Source organism: Pterocles gutturalis, unplaced genomic scaffold, assembly GCF_000699245.1.
Source record: "Pterocles gutturalis isolate BGI_N339 unplaced genomic scaffold, ASM69924v1 scaffold6230, whole genome shotgun sequence".
Taxonomy (NCBI): Eukaryota; Metazoa; Chordata; class Aves; order Pterocliformes; family Pteroclidae; genus Pterocles; species Pterocles gutturalis.
Genome location: NW_010143264.1, coordinates 16,527 through 43,154, shown reverse-complemented (window position 1 = coordinate 43,154; position 26,628 = coordinate 16,527). Strand labels below are relative to the sequence as shown.

At 44.5% G+C, this 26,628-nt stretch overlaps 1 protein-coding gene across 1 annotated transcript in view; it reads right to left on the bottom strand.

The window, feature by feature from the left end:
- The window catches only part of LOC104469917 (paired box protein Pax-2-like), a 50,088-nt gene extending 33,895 nt beyond the window's left edge, over positions 1-16,193 (bottom strand). The window contains 3 exon segments of the mRNA XM_010084658.1: positions 13,087-13,206; positions 15,231-15,316; positions 16,111-16,193. Coding sequence (XP_010082960.1) covers positions 13,087-13,206; positions 15,231-15,316; positions 16,111-16,193 — 289 coding nt within the window.
- Between the last annotated feature and the right edge of the window lie 10,435 nt (positions 16,194-26,628).

The window sequence follows — 26,628 nt, the reverse complement described above, 5'->3', positions numbered from 1 at the left end:
GAATGTATTAATTCCTCTTTAGTCTGCTGGTTTCTATTGGCTTGGTCCCCCACTAACATGCCTCTTAATACCTCCTTTCCATCTGTTTCCCTTGCTTCCTCTCATTCCACCTTATTTTCCCCTCATACCCACTTTTACCTTAACCTCCCAAGTCAAAGAAGGCTGTGCCTGCCCCTGAGCCAGATGCTAGTGAATCATGTTATTGGAAGCTCTTCTGAGTCAGCACTAAACCAGTGCTCAGGCAGAGTGTTTTTAGAGCTGCCATTTTTGATGTGCCATAAAACAAAGGCTCCAATCGCTCAGAGTCATTAAAATTCCCATGGCATTTTTTGCAAGAGTGCAGACATTAACCTGGCTGTCCTGAACAAAATCCAGCCTGAGTGATTACCCACAGCATATCTTAATTCTCCTGTGGTTTAATTTGGACACGGCACAGCAAAATTTCACTGTTGATGCTCTGTATTGTTCAACATCTGCCATGGTCCACCTGAGAGTTAGACACATTTCAGTAGTAAATGAGATCTTCAGAATGGGAAGGTTAATAAACAATGTATTATACAGGATGGGTAATTGCAAAATGCCATGCAATAAAAGAGCTACAGGCTTGCGATATGCTGCAGTCTGCTTGGACTGTGACCAGGCAAACTCTTTTTTTTTTTTTTTTTTTGAATGCTCCTTCCTATAATAACTATAAATCACTAGCAGAGTAATTTGGAATCTTTCTGCATTCACTCATGCAAAGGCCCTTATTGGTATGTGAAGGAACCTATATTGATATGACCTCTGGAAGATGTATGTCAGAGACATGTTCCAATTGTAAGAGGTAGTCCCCAAACAAGAGAGGGCCCCGTCATGGGTAGCAAACAGTTTCACAAATGAGAGGGCTGTGCAGAGAAGACCCATAAGTATCTTTGAGGATTAGCTAATAGAGGACTTTTCTAGTGTGCTGGGATTTATTAAAGTTGTCCCAAACTCTGGGACAGTTCTGATATGCTTGCAAGGTCAACTCTTCAGTTCAAGGCCTACCTCTTTCTGCACTAGATGCCAAAAGCCAAAGCAAAAAAATAATAGTTCCTTTGGGAAACCAAGTATGGAAGTGTACCTGTCCTTTATACCAGCCTTTTCTAAAGTATCTAAGAGAGGACTAGAAGGCACTCAAGACTTGATGGACATTTCATATGCAATAACCACCTCACTAAGGTCTAATCAAATGTCTACAAACCTGTTTTGATGCAGATCCCTAGCTTAAAAGCAGAATAACACCTCTGCGCTCCCAAAAAAGGCAGAGGTAGTGAGAGAAATAATCCTGACCTACTTCGCCTCCTTGATACTGGTGGCCTAGCTCCTGTTCTGGCCCTGTGCTCTTCTGTGTTTTCTTGTAGCTGTCAGCCCAGGTGGGAAGAGGACTTTGTACCTTTAACTTGATGGCATGTAAGCAGTAGGATGCTTGGATGGATGAAGGAAAAGCAAAGGAGAAATGTGGACCTAGGCATTCTTTTTAGGCCCTTTGACAAAAATCTGGCATTTTAAAGGGCCTAAAAATGGACATGAATTGCATTTGACACCTATTCAAGCGTCCTTTATTTTATCTGACTGATGGATGGGAAAATCAGCTTCAAAGAAGTATAGATGGAGACAGAGAGAAGACAGACAGAAGACAGACAGACATGGATGCTATGTCTGTATCTGCTGTAACTGCTTCTTTCCGGCCATGTACTGTTAACAGAGTTGTCCTCCATGTGCACAGTCTTAAAGCATAGCCTAGACTCTGCAGGCCAACACCAAATGCTGTTCACTTCAGGCCTTGCTTGGCAGCCACAGAGGTAGGAGGAGGAAGTCCAATATTCCCTGAAAGGGTCTTAAAATGTCCACAAACTGCATCTTTCTTTAATGCCAGTTCTTGAGGCAAGATTAAGCACACAGATTTTTTTTTTCTCTCTCTCCTCTCTGCTCTAGTCACCTCTCTGCTGCTCAGGTACCCAGCCAGGACTCACACGGGCTAATCACTCGGTGAGATCTTGTTGCTTCCCCCTGGGATGCAGTGAAACAGCACTGAACGATCTGATTCTATCGCTTAGGGAAGCAAAGAGCTCCTGCTTTCCTTCCAAACAGCAGCAGCCCCAATTCTGGGAGGAGGAGGGGTTTCTCTCTGGCCCTGACTGAGAACAAGGTGTTTTCCTTTAGCACAAGAACACACCCCTATATAGGAATGATTTCCATCTATGAGTGGCAGGTGATGCTTAACATTACATTGATATAGACTTGTGATTGCAGTGATAGCCAAATTAGAAGCTAATTGGTGCACAGGGATTGACTGTTGGGCCCCCTTGGCTGCTGGGATGTGATCGGAGAGAGAGAGAGAAAGGGAGAGAGCAGGAGCCGTCCTCCACCGATGCCTCTCTAAAGGTTGGGATTCCTGAGGCCGCTGCTGTCTAGTGCTGTCAAGGTCAGCAGGTTCGGGTTCACTGAACGGTCAGGATGGTTTGAATTACTGGCACTGCCTGCCGATTCCTGCGCTGATCGTGATCCGTCTTCCAGCACGGGCTGTGGGATGCTGCTCCCTGGCCATGTGCTGCGCACGGTGTGGGGCACAGGGAATGTCAGAGAGGCAGATGCTCTTGTTAAGAGGATAAGTTTTTAGGAATATTTAAGGAGCCAAGGCAATGCCAAAGAAAGGCACATACTCCATGTGCTGAGCACGTGGAGACCACGCTTCCAGAAACAGCAGTTCTGATCCATTTTTCTTTTACCTGGAGAACTGCTGCCTCAAGGCATCTGCCTTTCGTGAAAGTTAGGAGAATGCCTTGAACAGGGCCTATCAAACCCTTATGGGGTGAAAAACCTGTTGGTGAAGATTTTTGTCCAATTCTGTATAGGTAGAATGCTTAGTGAGCAAAGACTAACATGCAAGTCTTTATGTAAACCACACTGCCAAGATATTTTCTCACCAAACACACGTAGCTGTGTGACCAGGCTAAAGGACAGGGGTTGCCAGGCGTGTTCCTACAAGGTTGTCTGCAGAGAGCACCAGAAGGTGCTGAGAAAGCTGCCTGCCACTGTACACCCCCGCAGGCAGGCTTGGAGCCACTGAAAGGGACCTCACCAGAGCAGGTGGGGAGAAGCCTTGTCTGCAAGGGTGTGAGTATGCACAGACAGGCTGCCAGTGTCACAGACGTGTGCCTGGGGTGGCATCAGCATGTGGCTGAGTGCCTGCGTGTGTGTGCATACTGTACACATGTGCTGTCCAAGCATCCATAGCAGCAGTGACAGCAGAAGTAGTCATGTGGGAAAGACCATGGCAGGAGAGAGCAATGAAAGGGAAACAGAAGAGGACTGAGGGCTGTGTGGAAGTAGTATCCAGTGCTTGTCTTTGACATGAACATCTCCACAGGCGTAACTGACCAGCCTTCAGTGGAGCTGCACTACAGAGAAATCTGGCCCTCTCAGCCCATGAGCTCAAGTGTTTATTTTTGCTTCTCATTCTGGGGTTTGTCCTGTACCTCTGTGAGTCAGTTAGTTCCTGGGTGCAGTCAGCTACATCTGCCTATATCTATGTATACATAGCTTTCATACTCACACCTCTGCATCTGCCTACCATGCACACCTGGAGGGAACTCAGGGTAATGCTGAGAATGGAGCTGCAAGGGGCTGCTCATACCTGGTGCCCATACATGAGTCATCTTGTGCAGCACCCTCAGTGCTCACCAAGACATGGAAGAGATCAGGGTTAATGTCATGCAATCTCCTCTGTAAAAAAAGAAGTCACCCCTAAGCTCAGTGCAGGTATTCTAAGCAGTTTCTCTATGTGGCCTTGTCCTTATGCATTAAGAAGTATGTTGTGCCTACCATCACCTCTGGTCTTGATGCCTCTCCCAGTTCCCTCTTCCACTGCAGAGCAATGGGGTCTGGCAGGAAGGGTCAGGGAGAGTGCCCAGTATCGTGCTGGTTTACATTAATGAGATACACACAGTGTAATCCAGCAATGGAGTCAGTTCTACAAAAGGAGGTAATAGCAGGCTGCCATGAACAGAGTAGCTCAGGTAATTGGTTTATCTATCTAGAAGCAGTAGTAGCAATCTCTGCACAGACAGAGTAGCAGTAAAGTCTCTTCCTTAAGGCTATTTCCTTTGTCTTTTCAATTGCTTGCACATCCATGTGAGATAGAGAGAGGAAGAGAGAGAGAGAGCTAGAGAGAGAGAGGGAGAAATGTTAATTTGTGAATTAATGGCTTTTCTCAGCGGAATTGTAAATTCAAATGTCACCTCACAGGGTGACACTACGCTGGGCTGCTGAAGAAGCAATGATAAGATCCCCCCCATCCCCATGCCAACATATACCCATGCCCCTCCCCTCCCTGAAAGATAGCTACGGAGTGGAACATGCTACTTTTAATTTGCAATAACACCACGGCAGAGGGATGCAAGAATGACTGCTTTCTGACCTCCCTTCCACAACAAGCCGGGCCACATCTTTCCCTTTCCACCTCTACCTCCTTCCACCCCCTCTTCAACCCCTCCCATTTTAAACTGAGTCCAAGACAACACATTATCTCAACTCCCCCCACCCCAAACTAATCAAAGGATGAGCTAAGGGAGGGCTCTTTAGAAGGATGCCTCTGCAACCCTCTCCTCTCCTGCAATAATCAGGTGAATTAATGACCCTGAAGTTAAAGTGAGCGCTGATACTCAGGCGTTGTGCAGTGTAGGGGAGAAAGCCTTCATTGTTTTCGAGCAGGAGGCGGGCAGCAGCAAGGGAGATTCATGGATGGAGATTGAATATGCAATTTTCTTTCACCTTGCCAAGAGCTGCCCCTGGGCTGTGCCTGGCCTAAATTTTTTTTTCCTCTTGCCATCTCTGCCTTATCCGGCCCTCCCACCTCCCTTCCATTCTTTCCAGAAAATTACCTTCAAAATTGATTTCCACTTTTACAAACAAATATAATGGGAACATGAGGGGGAAAAAAAAACTTGGTCTGTGATGAATTAGGGCTGTCAGGTGCTTCCAAGTCTCTTTTGTTTTTGTTTTACTGCCTGTTAGGTTCTTTGTTTTTCCAGCAACTGGGAATAGTGCCCCTGCCCACACAGGCCCTATGGTCCATGGCTCCTGTCACAGGATATGTCCACCACCTGATGTCATCACTGTGGTATCCCTGCTCTCCATCACCGTGATGCAAACAGCCACTGCTAACAGGCTGCGCCAGCCCTTCACACCAGGATGCAACCAATCTCATGGAGACACTGCGTGTCCCGTGCTGCCGGTGACCCGGCTCCTACAGCCACAGTACAGGTCCATTGATTTGCCTCCGATCTTCATACTGCTCCTCTTCTTCTCCTTTGCCTTATTCAGCTGATTCTTGATGGAGGTTTCCCAGCCCTCCCTGTTCTGATAGATCAGCCTGGGTCATCGGCATGTCACCTTGATCCCTGTTGTGCCTCAGTGCCATGTCACCTTGATTCTATAGCAGTATTGCCCTTATGTCTCATTGCCATGTCACTTGACCCCAAAACAGTGTCATCCCTATCTCCCCCTATCGTGGCACCCTGATCCACTGTTACACCAGTTGCAACCACCCTCTAAAACACCTTTTGCCTGCACATTGCCAGCTATTCCTGATCCCTTTTGCAGTTTATTCTGTCATCCACTGTGCATTACCCTGGGATCCTCATGGATCCAGGCACCATGCTCTCTCTGACCCACACAGTCTTTACATCCATGAAAAAAATGTAACAGTCACCTCCCTGAATGCGGGCAGACCCAGTGGACAACTTCATCTAGAGTGAGCAAGAAGATCCAGAGAGAGACAGGCACCAGCAAAGCTAGGGAGCAGCCTCTGTACAGGGGCACATGCGGAGCAGGCAGAGACACTGGGAGGAGTCGTAGCTGCCCGACTCCTGCTGACACATTAGCTGCAACAACCCCTCCAAGAAATGAGTCAAAAAGTAGAGGGAGAAGATCTAACCACAAACTGAATATTCATTAATAAACAGTCAGACAAGCACACATTCAGGACACTCACACAATAAACTTAAAGAAAAGCTCTGTGCATAAGTGAAACTCACAAAACTTAGCCAATAACATTTAAAGACACAAGAACACAAACTGGGACACAAGGAGGTACTAATGCAGGTGCATGTCAATTAAATGTAATTTCTGAATAAACAAATAACTTACAAAAATATGCATACACTAACTAAATGAAAACCTGGAACTCAAAGTAGTTTCCTTAAATTCACATATACAAAATTAAATCATGTAAACAAATACAAACTATTTACAGAAATAAACAACCTTTGCACAGGCAAGAACAACCGATATATATATACACAACATATATCCAAATATATAACCCAAATGCAAATACACATCTGTACAAACTGTATACAGAAGTGCATAGCACTAACAGGCTACATATTGATATCCAGCAACCACAAAGATACAGTGATACTCAAGTATGTAACAACACATACACACAGAATATACATACAAATATACAACATTCACATATATGCTCAAAATGTGAATACAAATACCTGTCATTCATAGAAATACATAGCACTAATACTGAGCCATACATGCCCAGACATCCATATGATCCACAGTATGCATTCTCCTACTAGGCAATATTATACACAGCTTAACATACACATTTTCCAGGTCTCCATAGGCATGCACAAAAATACGGGTCCAACCTGCCACTCACTCCAGTACATAAGCACAGATAAGTAGAAACCAGTGATCCTAACACAGAAATACAAAAAACCAAACAAGTGTGCACTCCTAGAGACACAAATACACAAGCAGAGACCCACACAAATACAGCTGAAGCCAGACCAGCTTGTCTTCAGATCATACCAAACCCTGCCAAACTAAGCAGCACTATAAGCTTTAGAAGCAGAGCACTCTGCTCAAACTGCTTTCTGTGATGTAAGTTGTTAACTCTCCCTTACCTGAAGTCTTCCTGAGCAATGCGTAGCCCCCAAACTCCCAGGGTGTGTGCAGACACACACACACATACTGTCTCTCGCTTACAGACTGATCTCCAGATTCGTGGTGCAACAGCCCATGTTTCTGACAGTGCTGTGCTGCTAATGCATTGCCATCTCCTTTATCCAGTCTCCCCCTTATCTCTTTTTCCACACATATTCTCCTTTTTCTAACCATCCTCCTCCAGTTTATCTAGAGAGGTGCAGGCACCTTTCTTACATCTTCCTAGGAGTCTCACCAGCCAAAGACCCTCAGGAGGGAGAAGTGGGTGGCTGCTGAGAATAAACTATCTCTTCAATTTACTTTTTTGTCTAGAGTGGAGGGAGTGCTACCTACACTTGGTGTGTATAGTCACAATGAGCCTGGACGTCACCTGTGACCACTGCTGTTTGCAATGATACACCATCGCTGCAAGCTGATAGCCACTGGAAACTCAGCCACACTGCATGAAACAACACAGTCTCAGGGAAATTAAGAGGAAGGCACTGTGAGAGTGTGAAACATGGCAGAAACTGTTCACTCCATGGGCACAGCCATAAACTGCTGGGTGCGCACCCCACAGCTGTGTGTGATGGTTAGAACATGGGGTTAGCACCTAAAGCAGTGTAACTGCATGTGTCTCCAGTGTCATTAAGACTATTGCTGACCTGCAATAAAGCAATCATGTAGAATTATGCAAACACATAGGCTGTGGTGACAAGAAATCACAGCATGGAACAATGCAGTCACTGGCTAACGTTGCTGGCTAACGATCCACAGACAGTGGTGCTGTTTGGGTCACCTGCAGGGGTCCAAACACACTGTGTTGTCTTCAACAACACAACAGTTTTGGGAGAACAGAAATACACATAATAATGCCCAGAGATGAACATACATCGGGTGCTACGATACAGTGTAGTGGAATGACTCACTTATACTCTTCACAAACATATGCAGGCAGCATTCCCTACAGGACAGTTAAGAGTGAGACCTCTGCACTAGTACAACTACAGGACTGGTAAAGCATCATCATACTGCAGATTACAGCATAAGCATGCTGCATGTCCTGAAACAAGACCAGTATGCTGTGGAACAACATAGTCATACTTTGTCAAAATACACAATTCTCAGCACAGCGCTGCAGTGACATAGCCGGATTGACTTCACTCTCCTGGCCAGGTGACAGTCTGTTGTCAGTCAACACATTACATCAGCTGCAGTAACAACTATAAGAATTGCAATGACAGTACAGTACAGCTTGCACTACTGTACCAACAACTGCCACATTGAAACAACCTTACTGCATGCAACGATGCAGACATACCACCAGAAACAACTCATAGCCACCTCTGTGAAGAGTGTAACGAGGCCTTGAGAGTAACGAGGCAGCACAGCAAGCAGTGATACCGGTAATCTTGTCCTTAGTGTCACAAACCTACAACCTATAGTGATAGTTACATGACAACCGTAGCCACACTGCCTGCAAACACATATTGGTGCCAGTGTCAATGACACAAAGTCACCTGAAATGTCACAACTACATCTCCCAAATTGTATTAGCATTGCCACTCTGAACAACCCAAATGGGATCATACGTGCAGTGGCACACTCAGCTGCTGTACATCTGCTCAAAAACTCATAACTTCTTAAAACACATTACACATCTCTCCTCTCTGCGCTACTTTCCACTTAAACAATTGAATTCAAAATTTTCCTCACAACAGTCTGACCTGGAGCAGTACCTAAAAAAAACAGCTTTCAGGACTGGGACTGTTGCAGATCTCCCTGCCTCACAGTCCACCTGAAGGAGGTATTTCTACTTTCCCAGAAGGAAAATATGATCATGGCCACGTAGGAAAGTCCCCAGGCTGAACACTGTCAGAACTCTGCCCTGCAGTCAGAGTCCTCCCATTTGGAGTGAGGGAAGAGAAAAACCACCTGGAACAAAAGCAATGCTGCTCAGTAGAGAGTGTCGTGGTAATAACAGTGAGAAAACTATGCATAGAGCACCAAAAAGAAGTGCAGTGGTACTGCCCATCCTGCAGCTACAGGACTATGAGTGCAAGCACTCCTACTGCTAGTAAGCAGCACCCTGTTCTGCATAGCTCAACCCTATTTTGAAGAGTCTTGTGAACCACCTGCCCTGATACAGCTAATGCTCTTTGGAAAACACAACCAGACCTGCCAAAATGTTGGTGACCCTTTACTGTCCCCCTGCACTGACCAGCCCTGCATTGCTTACTTCACTCTAATTATTAAAATAACAACAGTTGAAGAAAGGAAAGGAGGAACTTGTGCCTTCTCAGGTTTTCTCCCCCATCTCTGCTGGGGATTCCTTTACTGCAAACAGCCTGAGTATTACTGCCATTTACACTAGCTATCAGTATGTCCCCTCTTCTCCCACAAACCTACTGCTGATATTAGCAGGGATCATACTAACAAGCCTGTGGGTTTTATTACTACTGATACTAATAATACTGGACACATTACGTCTGCTCCCACCAATAACAGGCTGCAGATATGATCCCTGCTAATGCCGATAATACTGGGGGATATTATCTCTGCCATTGTCGGCACTGCACATATTATTGCCAGTAATGCTATCAAATACTACAGATATTGTCAGGGACCAAGATTAATAATGCTGAGAATGTTACAGCACCAGCCTTACTGGAAGACAAATCCCAAATGAGAATTTGTGTCTGTAGAGGAAGTCTGTTTGTGGCCTGCTATGAAGAGAAAGAGCTATCTCTAACAAGAATGGTTTTGTAAAGATCCCAAAAAGTTTTACCTAGCTGGAGATGCTGTGGTATGCAGGGAACAGTCTGAAATATTGTTTTCATGTTATCTAATTATCTGTCCATCTATCATCTCTCTCTCCTTCTCTTTCCATCTCTCCCTTTTTGTACTCAAGACTACAGTATGAGTGATGCTAATTTTTTGTTGTGCCTCTGGGTCACTCCAATTCTCATCCTTTTAGATAGACGGTTTACAATGGCTGGTCAAAAGCTGAAACAAAAGGAATACGTGGTCCTAATAGGGCAAGTCCTGACCATCCTTCCTAGGCACTCACCTGAGGAAGACACACTGGGTTTTGAGGAAAGGCTTGTGATTTGACAGTTCCTTGTTGTGACTGGTAGACACTCAGAGCTACCTCTCTGCTAGCTCAATGCCATAGTTTTCCCAGGCCACCCTTGCAGTTGCAACCAGCACATTGGTAGGCTGGGATTTCCCCTCTTCCCTCTAACTCCCTGTGAGGGACACACCTGGCTGTCAGCATCCATCGCTGAGCCCACCTCATGCATCCGTCTGGCTCCTTCTGTCCAACTCGGGAGTTCTGCTACATCATCTTGACACATAATTATCTCTCCTCTTCTTAATCATCTGTGCTACTGTCTAATGTAGGCACCAGCTGCAGCAAGGAGGACCTGGGGGAGGGGGTGTGCTCAGATAGAGGCTCCTCTGTCTTTGTCACAGCCTGTTCCCCCCAACCATCACAGGGTTGCTAACAAGGTGTTCAGAACCAGGGATTTGGGAGCAGCTTGGTACTTCCCCCCTTTCTGCTGAACTACATTCCTCACAGAGGAATCCTTGCAGCAGAGCTGGTCCGACAGAGCAGAAAGAGAGAGAGAGCAGTGCTGCTTCTTCTGCCTCCTTTAGGGAAGAGCCACCCCCAAAATACTGGGAAAGTAGATGTGCATTGGGAGCTCATCAGGGCTTTTCAATGCAAGAATAAACCCTGCAGTTAAGAAACTGCAACAAAACTGTGCTCAGAAGTTCTTGGAAATACTGAGGTCTATGCATCCAACATGAGCATGAAAGAAACACCTGTACTGGATTTCTTGCCAGGCTCTCCTAATCCCCATCTCAGCTAGGAACAATCAAAGCCCTCAGAGCTCCAGCGAACATTGCCCAGGAATGAGTGCAGGTCACGGGCTGTGCAAAACCTCCTCTTGGACCCTTCTAGCCTTAGGACACAACCCTGCAAAGTGATTATGTCTTTAAGCATTTCTTTAAGGCCAGTATGAGCCCAGCTAACTCAACTGTTGGCTAGGGGTGATCACCAGCTGGCAGAGGGTGCCATGCGACGTTTCTCTGGGACAGGAGCACGACATCTCCCTGTAGCAGATATCTGGGATGGCAGGATGAAGGCTGTTCTCTAAGGCAGTTGCAGTGGTGCCATGTAACTGCCACCTAAAACTCTGAGAGCTAAAGACAAGCAATGTCTCCAGGATTGTCTGGTATCTTTTTGATTCCCAGTGGGCTATGTGGGCTCTTGGCCAACAGCAGGGAGTTGCAGAGTGTTGCTTGCCCTTCATAAATCAAATCTGGGATGAATTAAGGACAGACACAGAGAATTGTTCTTGCAGTCAATATATCATTGTGAAGTGTCACAGTCTTAGATGGCTGCTTGGTTGTTTCTGTGTTTAATTGTACTGCTTCAAAAAAGCTCAGGTTCTGAGGCTGGAAGTGACTGTATGGCTGCATATAAAGTGGGATGATCTTTCCAGGTATTTGGAAAGAACAGCCACTAAAGCCAGATTGAACTGCTTCATTTCAAAATGAGATTTGGAGGCACCATGTTGAGAGCTGGTGATCACCACACTGGACTGTGTGAGAACAAGGGTTCACAAAAACCCCAACTAACTGCCAAGATATTTGCACAGCCAATAAAGAAACTGGTCACTGAGTTTTAAATGTCACTATTTCCTTTATATGTAATGAAGGAAAATGCTGGAGGGGTTTGCAAAGTTTGCAGTCTCTTATTCCTGACATTTTTGACTTTGAGGCATTGACTCAGCCCTTCCATTGCTACACTTTTCTCTTAGCTGGGCCCTACTGCCATCTAGCTGGGAAATGGATCTTCCTCTGGGGCCTGATCCAATTTCCAATAACATCAGCAAAAATCTTCCCACTTGCTTTAAGAGGAGCTGGATTGGGTCCTCACCTCTAGTTTTACTTTGTATTAGGGAGAAAGGAGTCACGGCGACTGCCTTTTTTTTCTTGGTATTGTTGTGTTTATTTGGATCAAAACCTTGTAGATGTGAACCTCACCAGAACCAATACTGAGAAAATTACTAGCAAAACCCTAAAATGCAGCATCTCTCTCAGGAGAGCTTTCTCTTCTCACCACGTATTGCAGAGAACCCTCATGTTCTCTTGCACTCCACAGCCTTGGGGTTACAGAGCAAGCAGCACACTGAGCCACCTATACAGCTAAGACGTTCCCCCACGCAACAGGCAACAGTGGAAAACAACATACAGGCAGGGCTGAACCAAACGAACCAGTCAGGAACTACTCTTAGAAAAGTTCACCTCCTGGCCCGCCATTTTTGAATGCATCAAATTAAAAGAGGAAAAAAGTTTACAAAGCCACTGTCAGAGCACCAAGACCTTACACGCCCCTCCTGACTCAGTCTGTCTAGACCTGAGGCTCCAGCTCTTGGCTCACTTCAGGATTTACTTTGCCCTGAGTCCTTCCCAGCAGGTAGGAAGGAAAAGGAGATAGCTTAATCCTAATTCCTTAGAGCCCTAGTGAAAGGCTTAGATAACAACCTTAGGGCCACAGCACTCAGAAGACCTCCTGTTCTGCTTTCAGACTGCTGCAAGCACGGCAGTTCTGCTGTGGTGGATGCTACCCATTGAAAACTGGGCCCTTACGATCGCCAGCTAATGCAGCTCATGGCATGTCATAGGGCAGTAACTTGTTTGCAAAGGGAATGAAAGATAACTCCCACATTGCTGGTGCTTCTCCAAGATGGCATTTTGTTTGAAAACAAGTGAGTTGGGGAAACCATGTTTACCCGCAGTTCAAAGTCCGGGCACCTGCTGGCACCTGGGGAGTTCAGTTCCAGCCGTTTCCAGCAGTGAATGAACTTGGGATCAGCTCCAGCAATGGAGACGACTCTCTGCCTGCTGAGCAGATGTCTGGAGACGCAGCCTGTCATGAAAAGGCCTCAGAAGAAGAGCATTCCAAGCCAGCAGGGCAGTGGTGGGGAACTGGTCTCTGTTGCTAAAACTGATCTAGCCCCTGGAGCAGCTTCAAACCTTGGCCTGATATTGGAGCCTGTACATGGGGACAAAGAATATAAAAGGGAGGATGAGCTTCTCCCCTCCCCCTACCTTCATCACGTTTCCTCTTCTCGCCATTCGACCGAGGAATCCCCAGGATCCCGTTAATGGAGTAAGAGCCCACTGGATCATTGGAGGCACTGGAGACGGGAGGGGATGCTGTGCTGGGCACTGGACAAAAGGAAAAGGGAAAAAGGGCCATGAGGAGAGCAGCACAGCACTCAGGGATCCCCAAGCTGAAAGCTATACATGCCACTAGTCTCATAGGAAAGCCTGGGCACAAAGCAGACTCCCAGTCCCTCTCACTGAAGGACTCATACTTGCTCTACTGCTAATGTTGCTGCATCCTAGCTTTGCCAGTCCATTTCTATACAGCAGCTCCACAGCCTTCCAGTACAGGGCCATTAATAATAAGCACCTGTATTCCATCAAGAAGCTACACCTTCTTGTTATATCCCAGTTCAGAGCAGGCTTCCAGTGCATACCATGGTAACTGAGCACAATGCTGCAGATCATTTCTTCTCAGCATTCTCCACCAGGAATGCACATGTTCTGTCTTAGCCAGACCAACCTCTTATGTGTCCACCCAAAACACTCATTGAAAAATTAACTTCTTAGCATAGGTTAGAAGCACTTCAATGTTGGGCCAATAAATTCAGTTCCCTACTAGAAAAAAATATCAGTTGGTGATACATACTCCAACCCAGATTAATAAAAATCTAGTATCTTCCTTTTGCACTAACCAATGCCAACAGGCAGATTCCTCCTGCCGCTCAGGGCTGTCCAAGATTGCTCATGAGTTTCCAATATATCAGAAATGACAAGTCATCCAGATTAGAAATTATCACTTCATGATAATCAGAGCTTTAGAGTATAGAACAAGTAGAGCTATGCATCCAGTAGGCATGCCCATTATGTCCCAGCATGTCCCAGTAATGGGGAGAATATCCCAATTCACTTACAGCCACTACCCATCATTCAGCTCATAAAGCACTGACCTGAAGCAATCAATACCTCCAATACAAGCTTTCCAGGATGGAGCAGAACCTGTAAACACTCTCTGATGTAGACCCACACTTTGCAGTACATCCCAGAGCAATGAGAGACTCACATAGCAGCACTCACAATCACTATCCCAGCTCAGCCAATGCATTCCCTAGACATTGCACAGCTTTTCCAAGAAGTAATAATATTTTCCAACTCCATCTGTTGTGGTCAGTGATTCCCAGTCCAGTGAGCAAGTCCAGATTTAAAAGGGCATACAGAAATGCTCTTCCATACTGGCCCATTAATTTCATTGTGCTCCAGAACACAATTCATGTACAGGATTGTATGTGCCACCTCTGTCCCACACAGACCAGCACTTTCCAGTAAATCCTTGTATAGCAGCTGATTCTCAGTAACCAGCAACGTCTAAGACAGTGGTTTAGGCCATGAATAAGCCACTGTATTTCACATATCCCAGAATACGGCATTTTTTTTCCTGCTCTGAGTTGTTACTGGATAAAGCTATGCTAGCAACAGCAGATATATCCGCCATACAGCCCACAGAGTGAAAAGTACCTCATCACACATGTAGCACAACACCTTTAAACACAAGAGACTAGGAGACATTTGGTCACTTTTATTATAACCTCCGTCTTCTGCTCACCTCGATAAACCCATCTGCCCCCGCAGAAAATGCATTTTCTTAGTGAAATACACCCATGGGATACCTGACTGCAGAGCTAGAACAACGAAGAACTAATTTGTGAGACATCAGGAATATCCTACCCATGTCTGTGTATTCCTAGCTCTAAGAAATGGACCAGTTCCAGTAAAGCGAGAGAGGAGAAATTGGGAGAGAGAGGGGAAAAGAGAGTCAGAGTAAGATGACAAAAAGTGAAGACTGGTGCTTAGACAGGATACGGTAAATACTCCTCTCTAGGGAGGAGAAGGCGAGAGCATGAATGTGTAAGGCAGAATCACTTTGGGCAAACGCCTACCTTTGGCTGGTTTCTCTGACATGATTTCTCTGCAATGCAACCAGGGAAACGAAGAACAGAAACCTCTGATTTCCACTGAGGTTTCTTTTCCCCCACCCTCTCCTCCCTTTTGCTCTGCTTAGCGTCTGCTTGTCAGACTTTGTTCCCTCAACTAAGCTTCATCCACACTTCCACTTGTCCTGTCACAACCCCTCATGTCGGTTGTCTTACCGATAGTATGTCCTGGTGCAGTCACACCTGTTCCGCTCCCATCTGGTGTTGGGTGAAAAGGTTGCTGAACTTTGGTTCTGATGATCCTGGAAAAGAGCAAAACATGTTCAGAACTCAACTGCAACTGCCCTGTGCTTTTGCACACTCGTGATACCAGCTATCAGAACTTGAAGGCCTGATCTAAGCTCTGGGTGCAGCACAGTGGCTCCATTTGCGTTCTTGTGGTCTTCGTTCTACTGCTTTAATGCTTTAATCTGGTTCCAAGAGAATTGCCTTGCTCTGCTCTGTCATCTTTTCCTCAAACTTGGGCATTGCATAACTGTGGCGCTCACTGAACAAGTGAGGGTTTCCTGTGTGTTAGCAACTGCATTATCATTTATCATCTGATCTGCCAGCATGATCACAAGGCAGTCTTTGCAGCTAATAGAGCCACTGCTGGATTTACAAATGATGTAGATTTAATTTTGTTGTGTACCAAAAAAACACGTTTCTGGCATAGAACTGAATGCTTTGAACTGATGGAAGGCTTGCCCGAAGTCCTTGCACATCATAAATGAGAAGGTGGGAGCAGAAGGCATCTGTGTGAAGTGGTGATGGGATATAGATCACCAGGAAAAAGGAGCTCCAGCAAAGAGGGCAAAAATTGGTGTTTATCAGGTGGTATGAACACAGCATGGGAATTCAAAAAGATCTCTCACTGAATGCCACAAAGCTCATAATGCAGCTCAGAATGAAAATAAGATGAACTGTAATTGTCAGTGCTCCATTTCTTGTTACATGAAATCTTTCACCTCTAGGTCACTGGTTTAAATCCAGCTGAGGTCAGTGGTGAAAGAAAATCACTAGCACCTAGTACTTGACTGGCAAGGTCTCTGCCTACTGGCAGATGCTGGGTACCTGTGACTCAGGAACGACTGTCTGACCAAGGAACTTGGCAAGTAAGCCATGATCTATGGAGGCCATGGAGACCACATTCCTTTCTGAGATTAAAACAAGCCTCTCCATTTGGGATGAAGGCTGCAGATCCTCTTCAGCCTGAGTTTCTGGAACTCTCAGCCCTGCATTATATTAGCTTCAACTTCTCCACAAAACTCCCTCCAGAAGGTGAAAGCAAATACACATTCTCCCTGCCCCTCTGAGAGCTCCCCTTAAAGATTCACTCTAAATAATAAGTTGGCAAAACTTCCAAGAGCCAGTGTGTGGCTGGTGGGCGGTATGGCTCAGATAGAGATAGATAGAGACCTTGAGAGGACATTTTTGAAAAAGCACAACTCCTGAGAGTGAAACCTTCTTAGGAAAAGAAAGGTATTTCAGAGCATATCACCTCAGCATGCTAGGAAACCCTGATACACACATGATGAAGCCTGGGCAGTATCTAGAGTGTCAGGCTGCCTAGGACACAGCTGGAGACAGGGAACATCAAGGTTCTAGCTGGGGATGGAGATCCAATCCTCACCCCATATAGGTCAGTGGTACCAGGGGCCCCAATCTATAGCTGCTGAGGACCTGTACAGGTGTCTGAAGGCCTCAGGGCCAGATTCTGAGGTCATGCTGATTTGTACTAAGTGAGGAGCTGATCTGAGAAGTCTGTGCTAGGGCAAATAATAGAACTTTTTTCTCTTTTCTGTTTTTTTTCTTTTCTCTTCTCTCACATTTCCCCTAAAGCCCCCTGAAGTGCCACTCTGGTTGTGTGAGTTTATTGATTTCCCCCAGCCCAGAGAAACAGAAAGAGGGGATGGGGTGCAGGCAAAGGGATGGAAATAGAAAGCTATAAATTATTTGTGACAGGAAAGCAATAGTGCCAGAGTGCTGAGCACAAGTCCCGTGTCACTATTAGATTCCTTTTAGCCTGATGACACTGTAAAAGAGGTTAAGTGTCTGATGGAATCGTACACCTTGGGGGCAGGGGCAGTCCAGGAGCAGAACAAGCCACACAGAGCGGGTATATCAATTCTCCAGGCCAATAATATTCCCCTCATTGATCGCAACACAAAGTTCAAAAATCTCATTATAGCCAGGCAGACCTGGAACTTTTTAAAAATCAATACAGTGATATAATGTATGTATACTTTGTATAAATGTATCTATCCATCCATCCATCCATCCGTCTATCCAAAATCTGCCTGAGGGTGTCTAAGTTAACCTACACATCATACTGTGTTACGTTGTATTGCAGTGTAGCACAGTGAATGGATTAGAAGATTTCCCCTGCAGCTTTCGATGATGTATTATAAAATGTCCTGTTAGCACTGAGGTGACATCAGATGGTTCAATTCATACTGAGATATGACATCAGACCTGCCATTCGTACTGGAAGGTGGCATCAGACAGCTCAGATTTTACTGAGGGGAACCACAAGACGAGCCTAGTTATACTGAGATGCCCTGTCACACTGCGCTGAATCATGCTGCATGAAAATTGCAAAGTTTTGAAAAGCCATTTAGAGTAAAAACAGCCTGTGGAATGATGGTGGTATAAAATGCCTGTCCATAATGCTTAAAAAACCCAGGCAGGAACAAAGAGAAAGGTTCAGTTTTCTTCCACATTCAGTTTGTGGCCTCTTGGCTAAGAATGCCAGTTAGTACCAGTTGTGACTGTTTTTACTGAGATTAGGAACTAGAATGAGACTCACCAGCTCATTTCACCAAGTAGCCGTCAGCTGGTAATGATTTTCGGTCACTACCAATGAGGGCCAGATTTCATCTAGTGACCCAGAGGTGAAAGGCTCAGTTTAAAAACATTCCTCTCTTAAGAATGAAACTGGTTTTATGTCAAGAGCAAGTGTCTGGAAACAGTGACCAAAGGGGAGCAGTTCTGGTTATGCAGCTTCCAGTAGCTTGGGTCAAATAATTCTTGGCATCAAGAATTTAATAAAGTCCCAGGTAGAAGGTAATTCCTATGGCTAAAAGAAGAGGCAGGTCTCCCCAGCAGTGCTCCTTTACCCCACAGTCATGACCAGACTCTAGTGTTGTAAAGAAAGAGTAGAAATTTCAGCTCCCTAACGTTCAGTACAGAATACAGCAGTGCATCCCCCCGGGAGATTCGTTTAGGGACAGTGATAAACAGCAGGATAGCTAGGCATCACTGCTGCTGCTGTAAGGGGCTTCAAGTGAGTCAGTCCTACATGAGACCACCTAATGAAACAGCAGATGAAAGATGAACAGAGCTGACCTAGTCCTGTAGCAACAGATGCAGCATAATAATGCTGTCTTTAAACTTCGGGATTGCTTAAAGCTTCTCACCCTTACCAGGGACTGAAATACGCACTAAGCCAGCTCTGCTGCCTCAAATCTAGGATTTCTGGGTTACTGCTGTGTAAGAGGGAGCAAAACCTTGATCATCTCTTGCTGCCTTTGATGGCTTGTTCTTTCCTCTAGACACTGAAGAAAGGCAAGCCTTCTTGCAGAACACTTCCTCAGCCTTTCCCAAAAGCAGAAGGGACACAAATCCTGGCACACCAGTCAGCAGTGCTGATTTCTTGAAGTAAATGCCGATATTTTCAAACGTCTTTCTTTTCTCCAAAACAAATTGTCACTTTGGACTAAACTCATCCCTGCTCTAATTCCATCACAATCTGTGACTCCAGTAACAGCATTTGTGTTTAATTAGGGGTGTAAACTGCTATTTACTGTAAATTCCCATTTTTCATTTGCCAGTGGGAGGTTTTTGCACAAGTTGTCTACTTTGAGTTTCAGAGAATATACAGAGATTTAATACATAACCTTCTGAAGTTTCAGCAACAGGACATTTATAGAGCTTTGATTGCAGTAAAGCAACTGAACTTCATTTCACAATCTGAATTTAATATGCAATATTATCTTAAGTAATGGCATATAATGTCATTACAGTACATAGTATCATACTGTGAATTATATATCCATTCCTGGAATTCATGAGTTACCATAGTCGGCTTGTTGTAACTCTTTCTAGCATACAGCTTCAGCTGAAACCAACTGCCTGTTTCCAAATGCCTCTGACTTTCTTAAACATGCAGCATTAGATCATTAATTTCCAATGTTTGATTTCTATTTGGTTATTTTCAGCAGTTATAATGCAATTCCTTTTGCTGATTCTGAATACAGATGGACAGACAAAAATCACCTCTCCTAGTATGACAATTATAATAAGCTCTAAATCAGATTTGGTCAAGAATGTAGAAAGAAATATTAGAAGTTAAAATTAGCAGAGCCATAGACCTTTCTGAGAAGCAGAACTTTCTTTCACTCCTCATAAATAAGCAAGTAAGAAATAACTTCTAAACCTGTCCGGAAACTATTTGCTAAAAGAATGACAGATCATAGGAAGCATCCCTTGCTTCTCTGACATTACTAGCCAAACTCTTTTATAGCCTGACATACTCTGTGGTTTCTTCTCTCTTACTATTGCTGGCAGAGTCTTTAGCCAGTATCTCAAATAAAAAGTCACACTAGGGCTCATCAGAGGGAGATGAGGTAGGTCTCAATCATCTGCAGGCCCGATCTAGCAATTCTTTTAATCCTGGAAGAACAGAGTGCAGTTGCACAAAGGGCAAGCGTGGTGTGTCCTGCTGCCCCAGGGAGACCCTGACAGATTTCAGAAAGCACTGGTATCCTCACTTTGATCATATTCCTTTGTCATGGATTATTTTTCAGAGTGGAAGGATACACTCAGCAGAGCACCAAACTCCCCGTAATTGTTTTGGAGTATTCATATTTTAAATGCTCCATATTAGAAGCACATTACAAGACCCCAGGGTGTGCATTGCTGGGCAATTAAAGCAGTTCTTGGAAGGCTAACATTGCGAAGCTTCATCCTTTTCTCTGCAGTGTGTCCAAGGGAGGCCGTGATGGCCAAGGAACACACACCCTGCTGTGCCGCGCTGCTTAATTAGCGCAGGGCTGTACTGCTGAGCCACGGGCTGTGCTGGTGGGACAGGCAGGGCAGCCTGCGGGGGACTTGGTGCAGGGCTAAGTGAGACAGTGATGCCTTGCTTCCTACAAAAGGGCTCATGACCATCCCAGCGATGCTGCCATCAAAGCATGCCTGAGGAAAAGGGGGAGAACATGTGGTGGGAAGAGGCTTTGAGCTCCTTAGTGACAGCCCACATGGAGCCAAAAATATCCCACCTGCAGATTGATGCCGTGCAGGCATGAAGAGCTCAGAATAAGGCTTTGGTGCAAATAGGAGAGTCTTCTGTTTCTGCGCATGGGTTGAGACACAGCTGAACTCACAGTTGAGAAAAAAAAAAGGGGGGTGGGAAGAGTCGTGTTTGCACAAAGAAAGTTCATAATGGAAAACAAGCTTCATAGCATGGTGAGGAAAAGCAACCAAAGGATTTGGAAGGCGAAGGAATAGAAACAGAAAGTCTGATAGTTAGAGCCTAATGTGACTTGGGGGAAGTTCCTTGCTCTGTCATGGACCTCATCAAGGCTTTGGACAAATGGCATTTCTCTCTGTGCTCTGTTTCCTGCCTGAAGTGTGAAGATAGGAGCATTGCCGTGCCACCTGGGGCACAGTGAGGACAGCTAGAAGGAGGAGTGAAGGGCTCAGACTCTCTAATAACAGGGGCCAAGTAAGTGCTTCAGCGAGCTGTAGCACAGTATTGGCTTTCTTCCCCTGCTTGAAGCAGAAGTGACATGTACCCTGCTGACAGTGGCTGTATGTGCAGGGAAGGCAGGCAGGCAAAGGCCACAGGAGCTGTATTTCAGCTGCACTGGCTGCAGTGGTCGTGTTTGAATTTGCAGCAGCAGGTGTAGTTGGGAAGATCAGAGCTGCAGTTGCCTCCCAAAAGCCACAATATAATTTCCATTAGGATGGGGGGGGGGGGGGGGGGAGGGGGGGGGGGGCAGTAGCTTCTCCTACTGCTCTCAAAATCTACCAGAACACTTGCAACCCTCAGAAACAACAGCTGACATTGGCAGGAGCAACAGACTCAGCTTCCTTGCTAGCTGGCCTGAGGCTCTGGTGCTCCCTGCCAAGAGAGCAGAATGCCTTCAAACCCTGCCATGTTCAGGGGCCACGAGCAATATTCACATATTCAAAAGTTCTCCTGTCATTAAAATTGCAACTTAAAATTTGGAAGGGGAGAGAGAGGAAGGGTGATCATGTACTACATTAGTATATAAGCACACGCATGACAGATTAATTAGATTGATTAGATAGATGGATTGATAGTCCTAAAAGGTGCCTGAAGAGGGATTATCTATTTTCCTGAAGCTTCCAAATAGAGGGGAGGCTGAAATGGAGATGCCTTACATATCTCAAAACACAATCCCAGCCCTCCCTGAGAAGGTCTGACTCCTCTGCTGTTAATCTGTGTAGGTCCATCAACTTCACTGGAGCTACACTGACATCGTGCCTGCAGACATGGGGGAAAAAGTGCCACTTTGTTCCCAGTTAGGCTGCTCGCTCCAAACACAAGAGAAAGCCCGATACTGCCCTTTTCTCTCATTGCATTTGTTGGCTACACTCGGAAGAGAGGCAGAATTCACAGCAGCAGTTTTACTATCTGAAGGGCTTAGAGAGGAGCTGGGATTTTTTTGTTGTTTTAAATCAGTGACCCATGATGACACCATATGGTTTTATTTCATTTAATTTGAGCAGAGCATTAACGTTCAGCTTCAAGTAGATCTCTGCCCATTCCAGTTCTGCTGTGCTACACAGTACAAGTCCAGATGTAAGGAAGAGGGGTGAAAGGAAAGAAAGGTGAAGACACCTACCTTCTGGTGGGGACAGATCTGCCAGGCAGGGGGTTGGCCTGCCAGCTCATCCTGCTGAGCCGTAACACACAGCTTCATGCCACTTGCCCTGATGAGGCTGGACCATGCCCCATGTGTATAGGCTGCCTGGCCTGACCTCCCAGAAGAAACGGCTGCATTAAGCTTTAAAAAACATTTTTCCATTCATCCAAGTGGATTTGTGTTAGGGTGCAAAACCCACCTGGGAAACAGAAGGTGTGCTTGAACAGTTGCTGTGTGGTACAAAGCTGTTGCTACAGAGCTAGCAGTATCCAGGCTGGCTGGCTTAAAGCTGGCTAAAGTATATCTACATGAGCTGCAGTCAAGCAGTGACTGCAGCAGAGAAATGTCCTCAGGCAGGTGTTTCTTCTTTTATTACACTCAGTTCACGTTTGGAAGACTTTCTTCGCAGTCAGGAAAGCCAGAAAGTCATTAAAATCCAAACATCTAGAAGATGTCATGCAGTTTACAGAATATTGGAAGCAAACTTGATTCTGGGTGTAGATGTTTGACATCCTGGGTTTAAGGTGAATTAAGGAAATCTTTAAGCACAGAAGAGTTCTGCTGCTCTTGGACGCAGAAACACAGGCCTGGGAGGGACCACCTGGGTCATCAAGTCCAAATTCTAGTATCATAGGCAACCATGGAGCAGATGTTCAGCTCACAGCACGCATGAAAGTATCCATCCCAGCAGCTCTACACCTACCATTCCCCCTCAACGAACTCAATCTCCGCAACAAAAGACAAAAAAATTCACAAGCAACAAGCCACAGGAAGAGAGCAGTAAAGAAGCATTGCCGGTAGCTAGGTCCCCTTCACTAGCAAGAGATTTCTGCCATGAAAATACCCAGCAATTTTTGAGCTGTTAGGGATTAATAATTTTCTAAGAGCACAGCTACCCTGCAATGATTACAGTTCCAAGTGACATCTTCTGTTACCTACGGACTGGCCGGCTTGGGTCCTGCTAGCACCACTGCTGCAGCAGAATGGAGCTGGCATAGGGTACAGCCCCACGAGCTGCCAGCACACTGGTGACTGCCACGCAGCACGGGCTGGAGCTGTCAGAACCAGCGGCCGTGCCAGCAGGTGAGTTAAGAAGACCTACAGAAACACATGGGCTTGCCAAGGTTAAATATCTTAATCTGGAGCATGGGAACTTCTAATTGAAAGCTTTGCTTTGAGCCCATTTCCATTTATTAAAATTCAGGAGTCTGTGCTGAATTCCTTGTGGACATTAATTTTGATTAACAGAAGACATGTGTGTACTAGGAAAGGAGTCTTGAACTGGGAGGAATTAGATAAATGTAGATAACATTCTCAAATCTATTGCAAGTTATGCCATACCTGGTATTTTGTGTAAAACCTCAGATCTTGAAGATAAGAAATTATTTCAGCTTTCATTTAATACCAAGGTATTTCTGGCTTCCATGGCTGCAAAGACCAGGTGGAAGTGGGACCTGGCTGCCTCCCAAGGGGCCAGAACTGGAGGCAAAGGAAAAAAACCCCAAATACGTTCTTATTTACAGCCTTGTGAATTTTATGCCAGTCTCTTAGTTTTGGGGGGTATTGACTCAGGACTTTTTAACTTTGGGGCTTGGCAGCGGTATGTATTAGCTGTGTGTTATCTCTGTACCCTGCAGAGTGCTCCACTGCAGTACGTGCTTGCATGTGTTAGGTAAGTAAATTACTCCCTTCACTGGGGTGTCATTGTGTGTGCCTGCCTCCCTATGTTTGTCAGAACTGGTGAAAATTTCATAGTGGAGCCCTTACCAGTAGGAGATGTTTGCCCAAAATTCAAACAAAAACAGTTCTAGGAATGTGTCAATTTAGATATAATATTATTTTTACCTTACGTTTTAAAGAAATTAACAAAATTGTGAGAAGAATTTCAGCCTTATCAGAATGGAAAAACTGGTTTTTTCCCTCTAAAATGACCTTTTTAGGGTGAATGAGAGACTATGCTAAAAAAATTAAAATTAGAATAATATATTTAGAATTTATTGAAACAGCAGTTTCCAACTACACTGCAATGGAGCTGTTGACTTTTATTAAAGTTCTGATTCAAAATTAAAACCACATTGAAAAGTTGGAAATTTCCACAGAGAACCTGAAATCTTTCCCTTCTTGTTCTAGTGCTCACTGCTCTGGGTATTATGTATTCCTTGCTTTATCATGCTGCCCAAGGCAGCCAGGCACAGGCAAGCACTTCAGGGTGCGGGTGCTACATAGGCTCCCAACATAAAGTTGGTGCCCATCACCGTAGAAGATAGCCTAGTTTTCATATTTATAGGACAAAGCCATCTTTTTATAATTAAAAGACAGATCTGTAGCCAGTCTGCTTGGCTCATGTAGGTCACTATCACGTCTAATGTTTAGAGAATACGAGCTATACATTTGATTATGTATCTGTATTGTTTTTGAAAATGCACTAGCATTTGTCTCTTACCATGTTTTAATTTAGCACATAATGTGTGTACTTGTTTATCTTTGCTTATAGTTCGGATTTATAACCATGGCTATGTGGAGTTGGACATTTGGGTCGCATATTATATATTCAGGCCCCATGAAGAATTAATAAACATTTATTCAACCATTACAGTTTTTAACAGAGTTTAATGGGCAAATAGGCTGTTCAGGTCTGTGGCTTGTAACCATCACCAGCTAGCTATATGGATGTTTTTGTACAGCACCAAGCACAGTTATTACAAATAGTAAGTCATAACCACCTATAACTCATCCTTAACAAGGCTATAATATCTGTTATAGAATATCTGACATATCTGAATACTGATAGGTAATTAATGTGGAACCTTGCTGTATTACAAGGCCCGTACTGGTGTGTGTATTTGCACAGTTGTGTAAGTTTGTCAGTGCAGACCTGCTCTATTTCTAAATCACATCTCTCCTGTCCATCCAATTAACTGCAGAGCTGGGGGTTTCCACGGGCCTTCAGCAACTTATTGTTCCTATCTCGTTCTGTTACAATTGTGATGGCTGACAGAGAGTACACTGGAGTTTGGGGTCCCCTTTTCCTGGCCCCTGTATAAATACAGTCTCTGTCCGTAGGAGTTAGCAGTCTAAGGGTTTACCTACATACGGCTAGGCAAAATAACTAATTTGAATTAACAGAATGTGTGAAATTAAAGTGGTCTAGTTAAACTACATTACACCTCTGACTCCCTTGTTTAGAATTAAGGTGGCTTTAATTTAGTTTAGTTTAATTCACTTTGGAAATGAAGTAAACTAAATTCAATTTAGGACACTCAAATTTTGAATGGGCATCCGAACAGTGTTTTAATGCTTTTAAGCAATGCACTTGCAAAGTTAATTCAGATTAATTTTCTCATTTGCCCCTGTGTAAACAACCCTGTTGCCTGTTCCCTGTCAATGAAACCGTCTCAGCTGAGACTCCTTCAACAACACCAAACTGACAAACAAGGTCCCCAGAGCAGCAGTTTAAATGATCCTCCCACAAGTGTTTCCTCATCCCTCCATCCCCATGCAGGAAACTTTTCTCCCCGTGAGCCTTAGTGATCTCTAAGACTGATCTGTCCAGAGCTTAACACACTGAGCCAGGCACTAGCTGGGGTAAGCATAGAAGAGATGCAGCAATTGTTTAACACTATCTGAAGACCTGAGTTATAAAGATTTAATTACTCAAATTCTCCAGTTTAGGCTTTTGCAGTGGAATACTGTATTGCAAATTACTAGATATTCTTTATGAAAATAACTATATTCTAGGGAATTTTAGTGATTTTATCCAGTTACATTATTTCAAAACATGGTTCCCTTAATCTGAATTAAGTACTTGTTCACCTAATGAATTGGAATACCTCCAGCTGTAAATTAGCATGTATTTCACTTTTTGATCTAACCTAGATTGGACAAGATCAGATGCAATCAGGATTCATAGGCAAAGGAGTAGAGGAGAACATAGGCAAGGGTATTTTAAAAACTATACTACTTTTACATTTTTTTCTTGAATATATTGCAGTCTAAGAAGACAAGAGGTAGCATAAAGTGGCCCAAAGATTCCATCTTGCCATTTTTAAAGGGCAGTTGCAAAATCAATCATGAACAAAACATCTTAGAAATAACCCAGAAGCCTATTTTTAATGGAAAAATATTAATATTTTTAAAGCACCATTATGGAAATTCCAGACTTTTCACTACCTTGCTTAATTTTAAAACCACACTGTGTATTTGGTCAAAAGATGTCTTAGGACAAAAATGTTCTCAAATATTTTTATCACAATGCAAAAAAGCCCATGAAAAATTGCCTTTTGGAAAATCTCAACTCAGAGAAAGCACCTCCCTTAAATCTTTGCTAAAAAGTCAACCTGACAAGCAAAAAAACAATCAAAGCAAAGAAAGCCCACTTAAATATCCCAAGTCATCAAATACTATTTGATTAGATGGTTAGGCTATATTTTTGTGCACTTGTTTTTTATGGAGTTAGTGCTAATGAATAAATGTTGTTTGATGGCTACCACAGTCTCAGATCTTTGACTGGTAGAAAATTAGCATAGTTTCACTGAAAGAGTTCCCAGTATAATATAATAAGGAGAGAGCCCTATGTGTTAAGATGCTTGTGCAGAATGCATTTGAGTGTGTGTGGGCATCCATTTCTGTGCAGCTAGCTAAAAAGATACCACTGTAAGCAAAATATAGGTTTGTAGCAA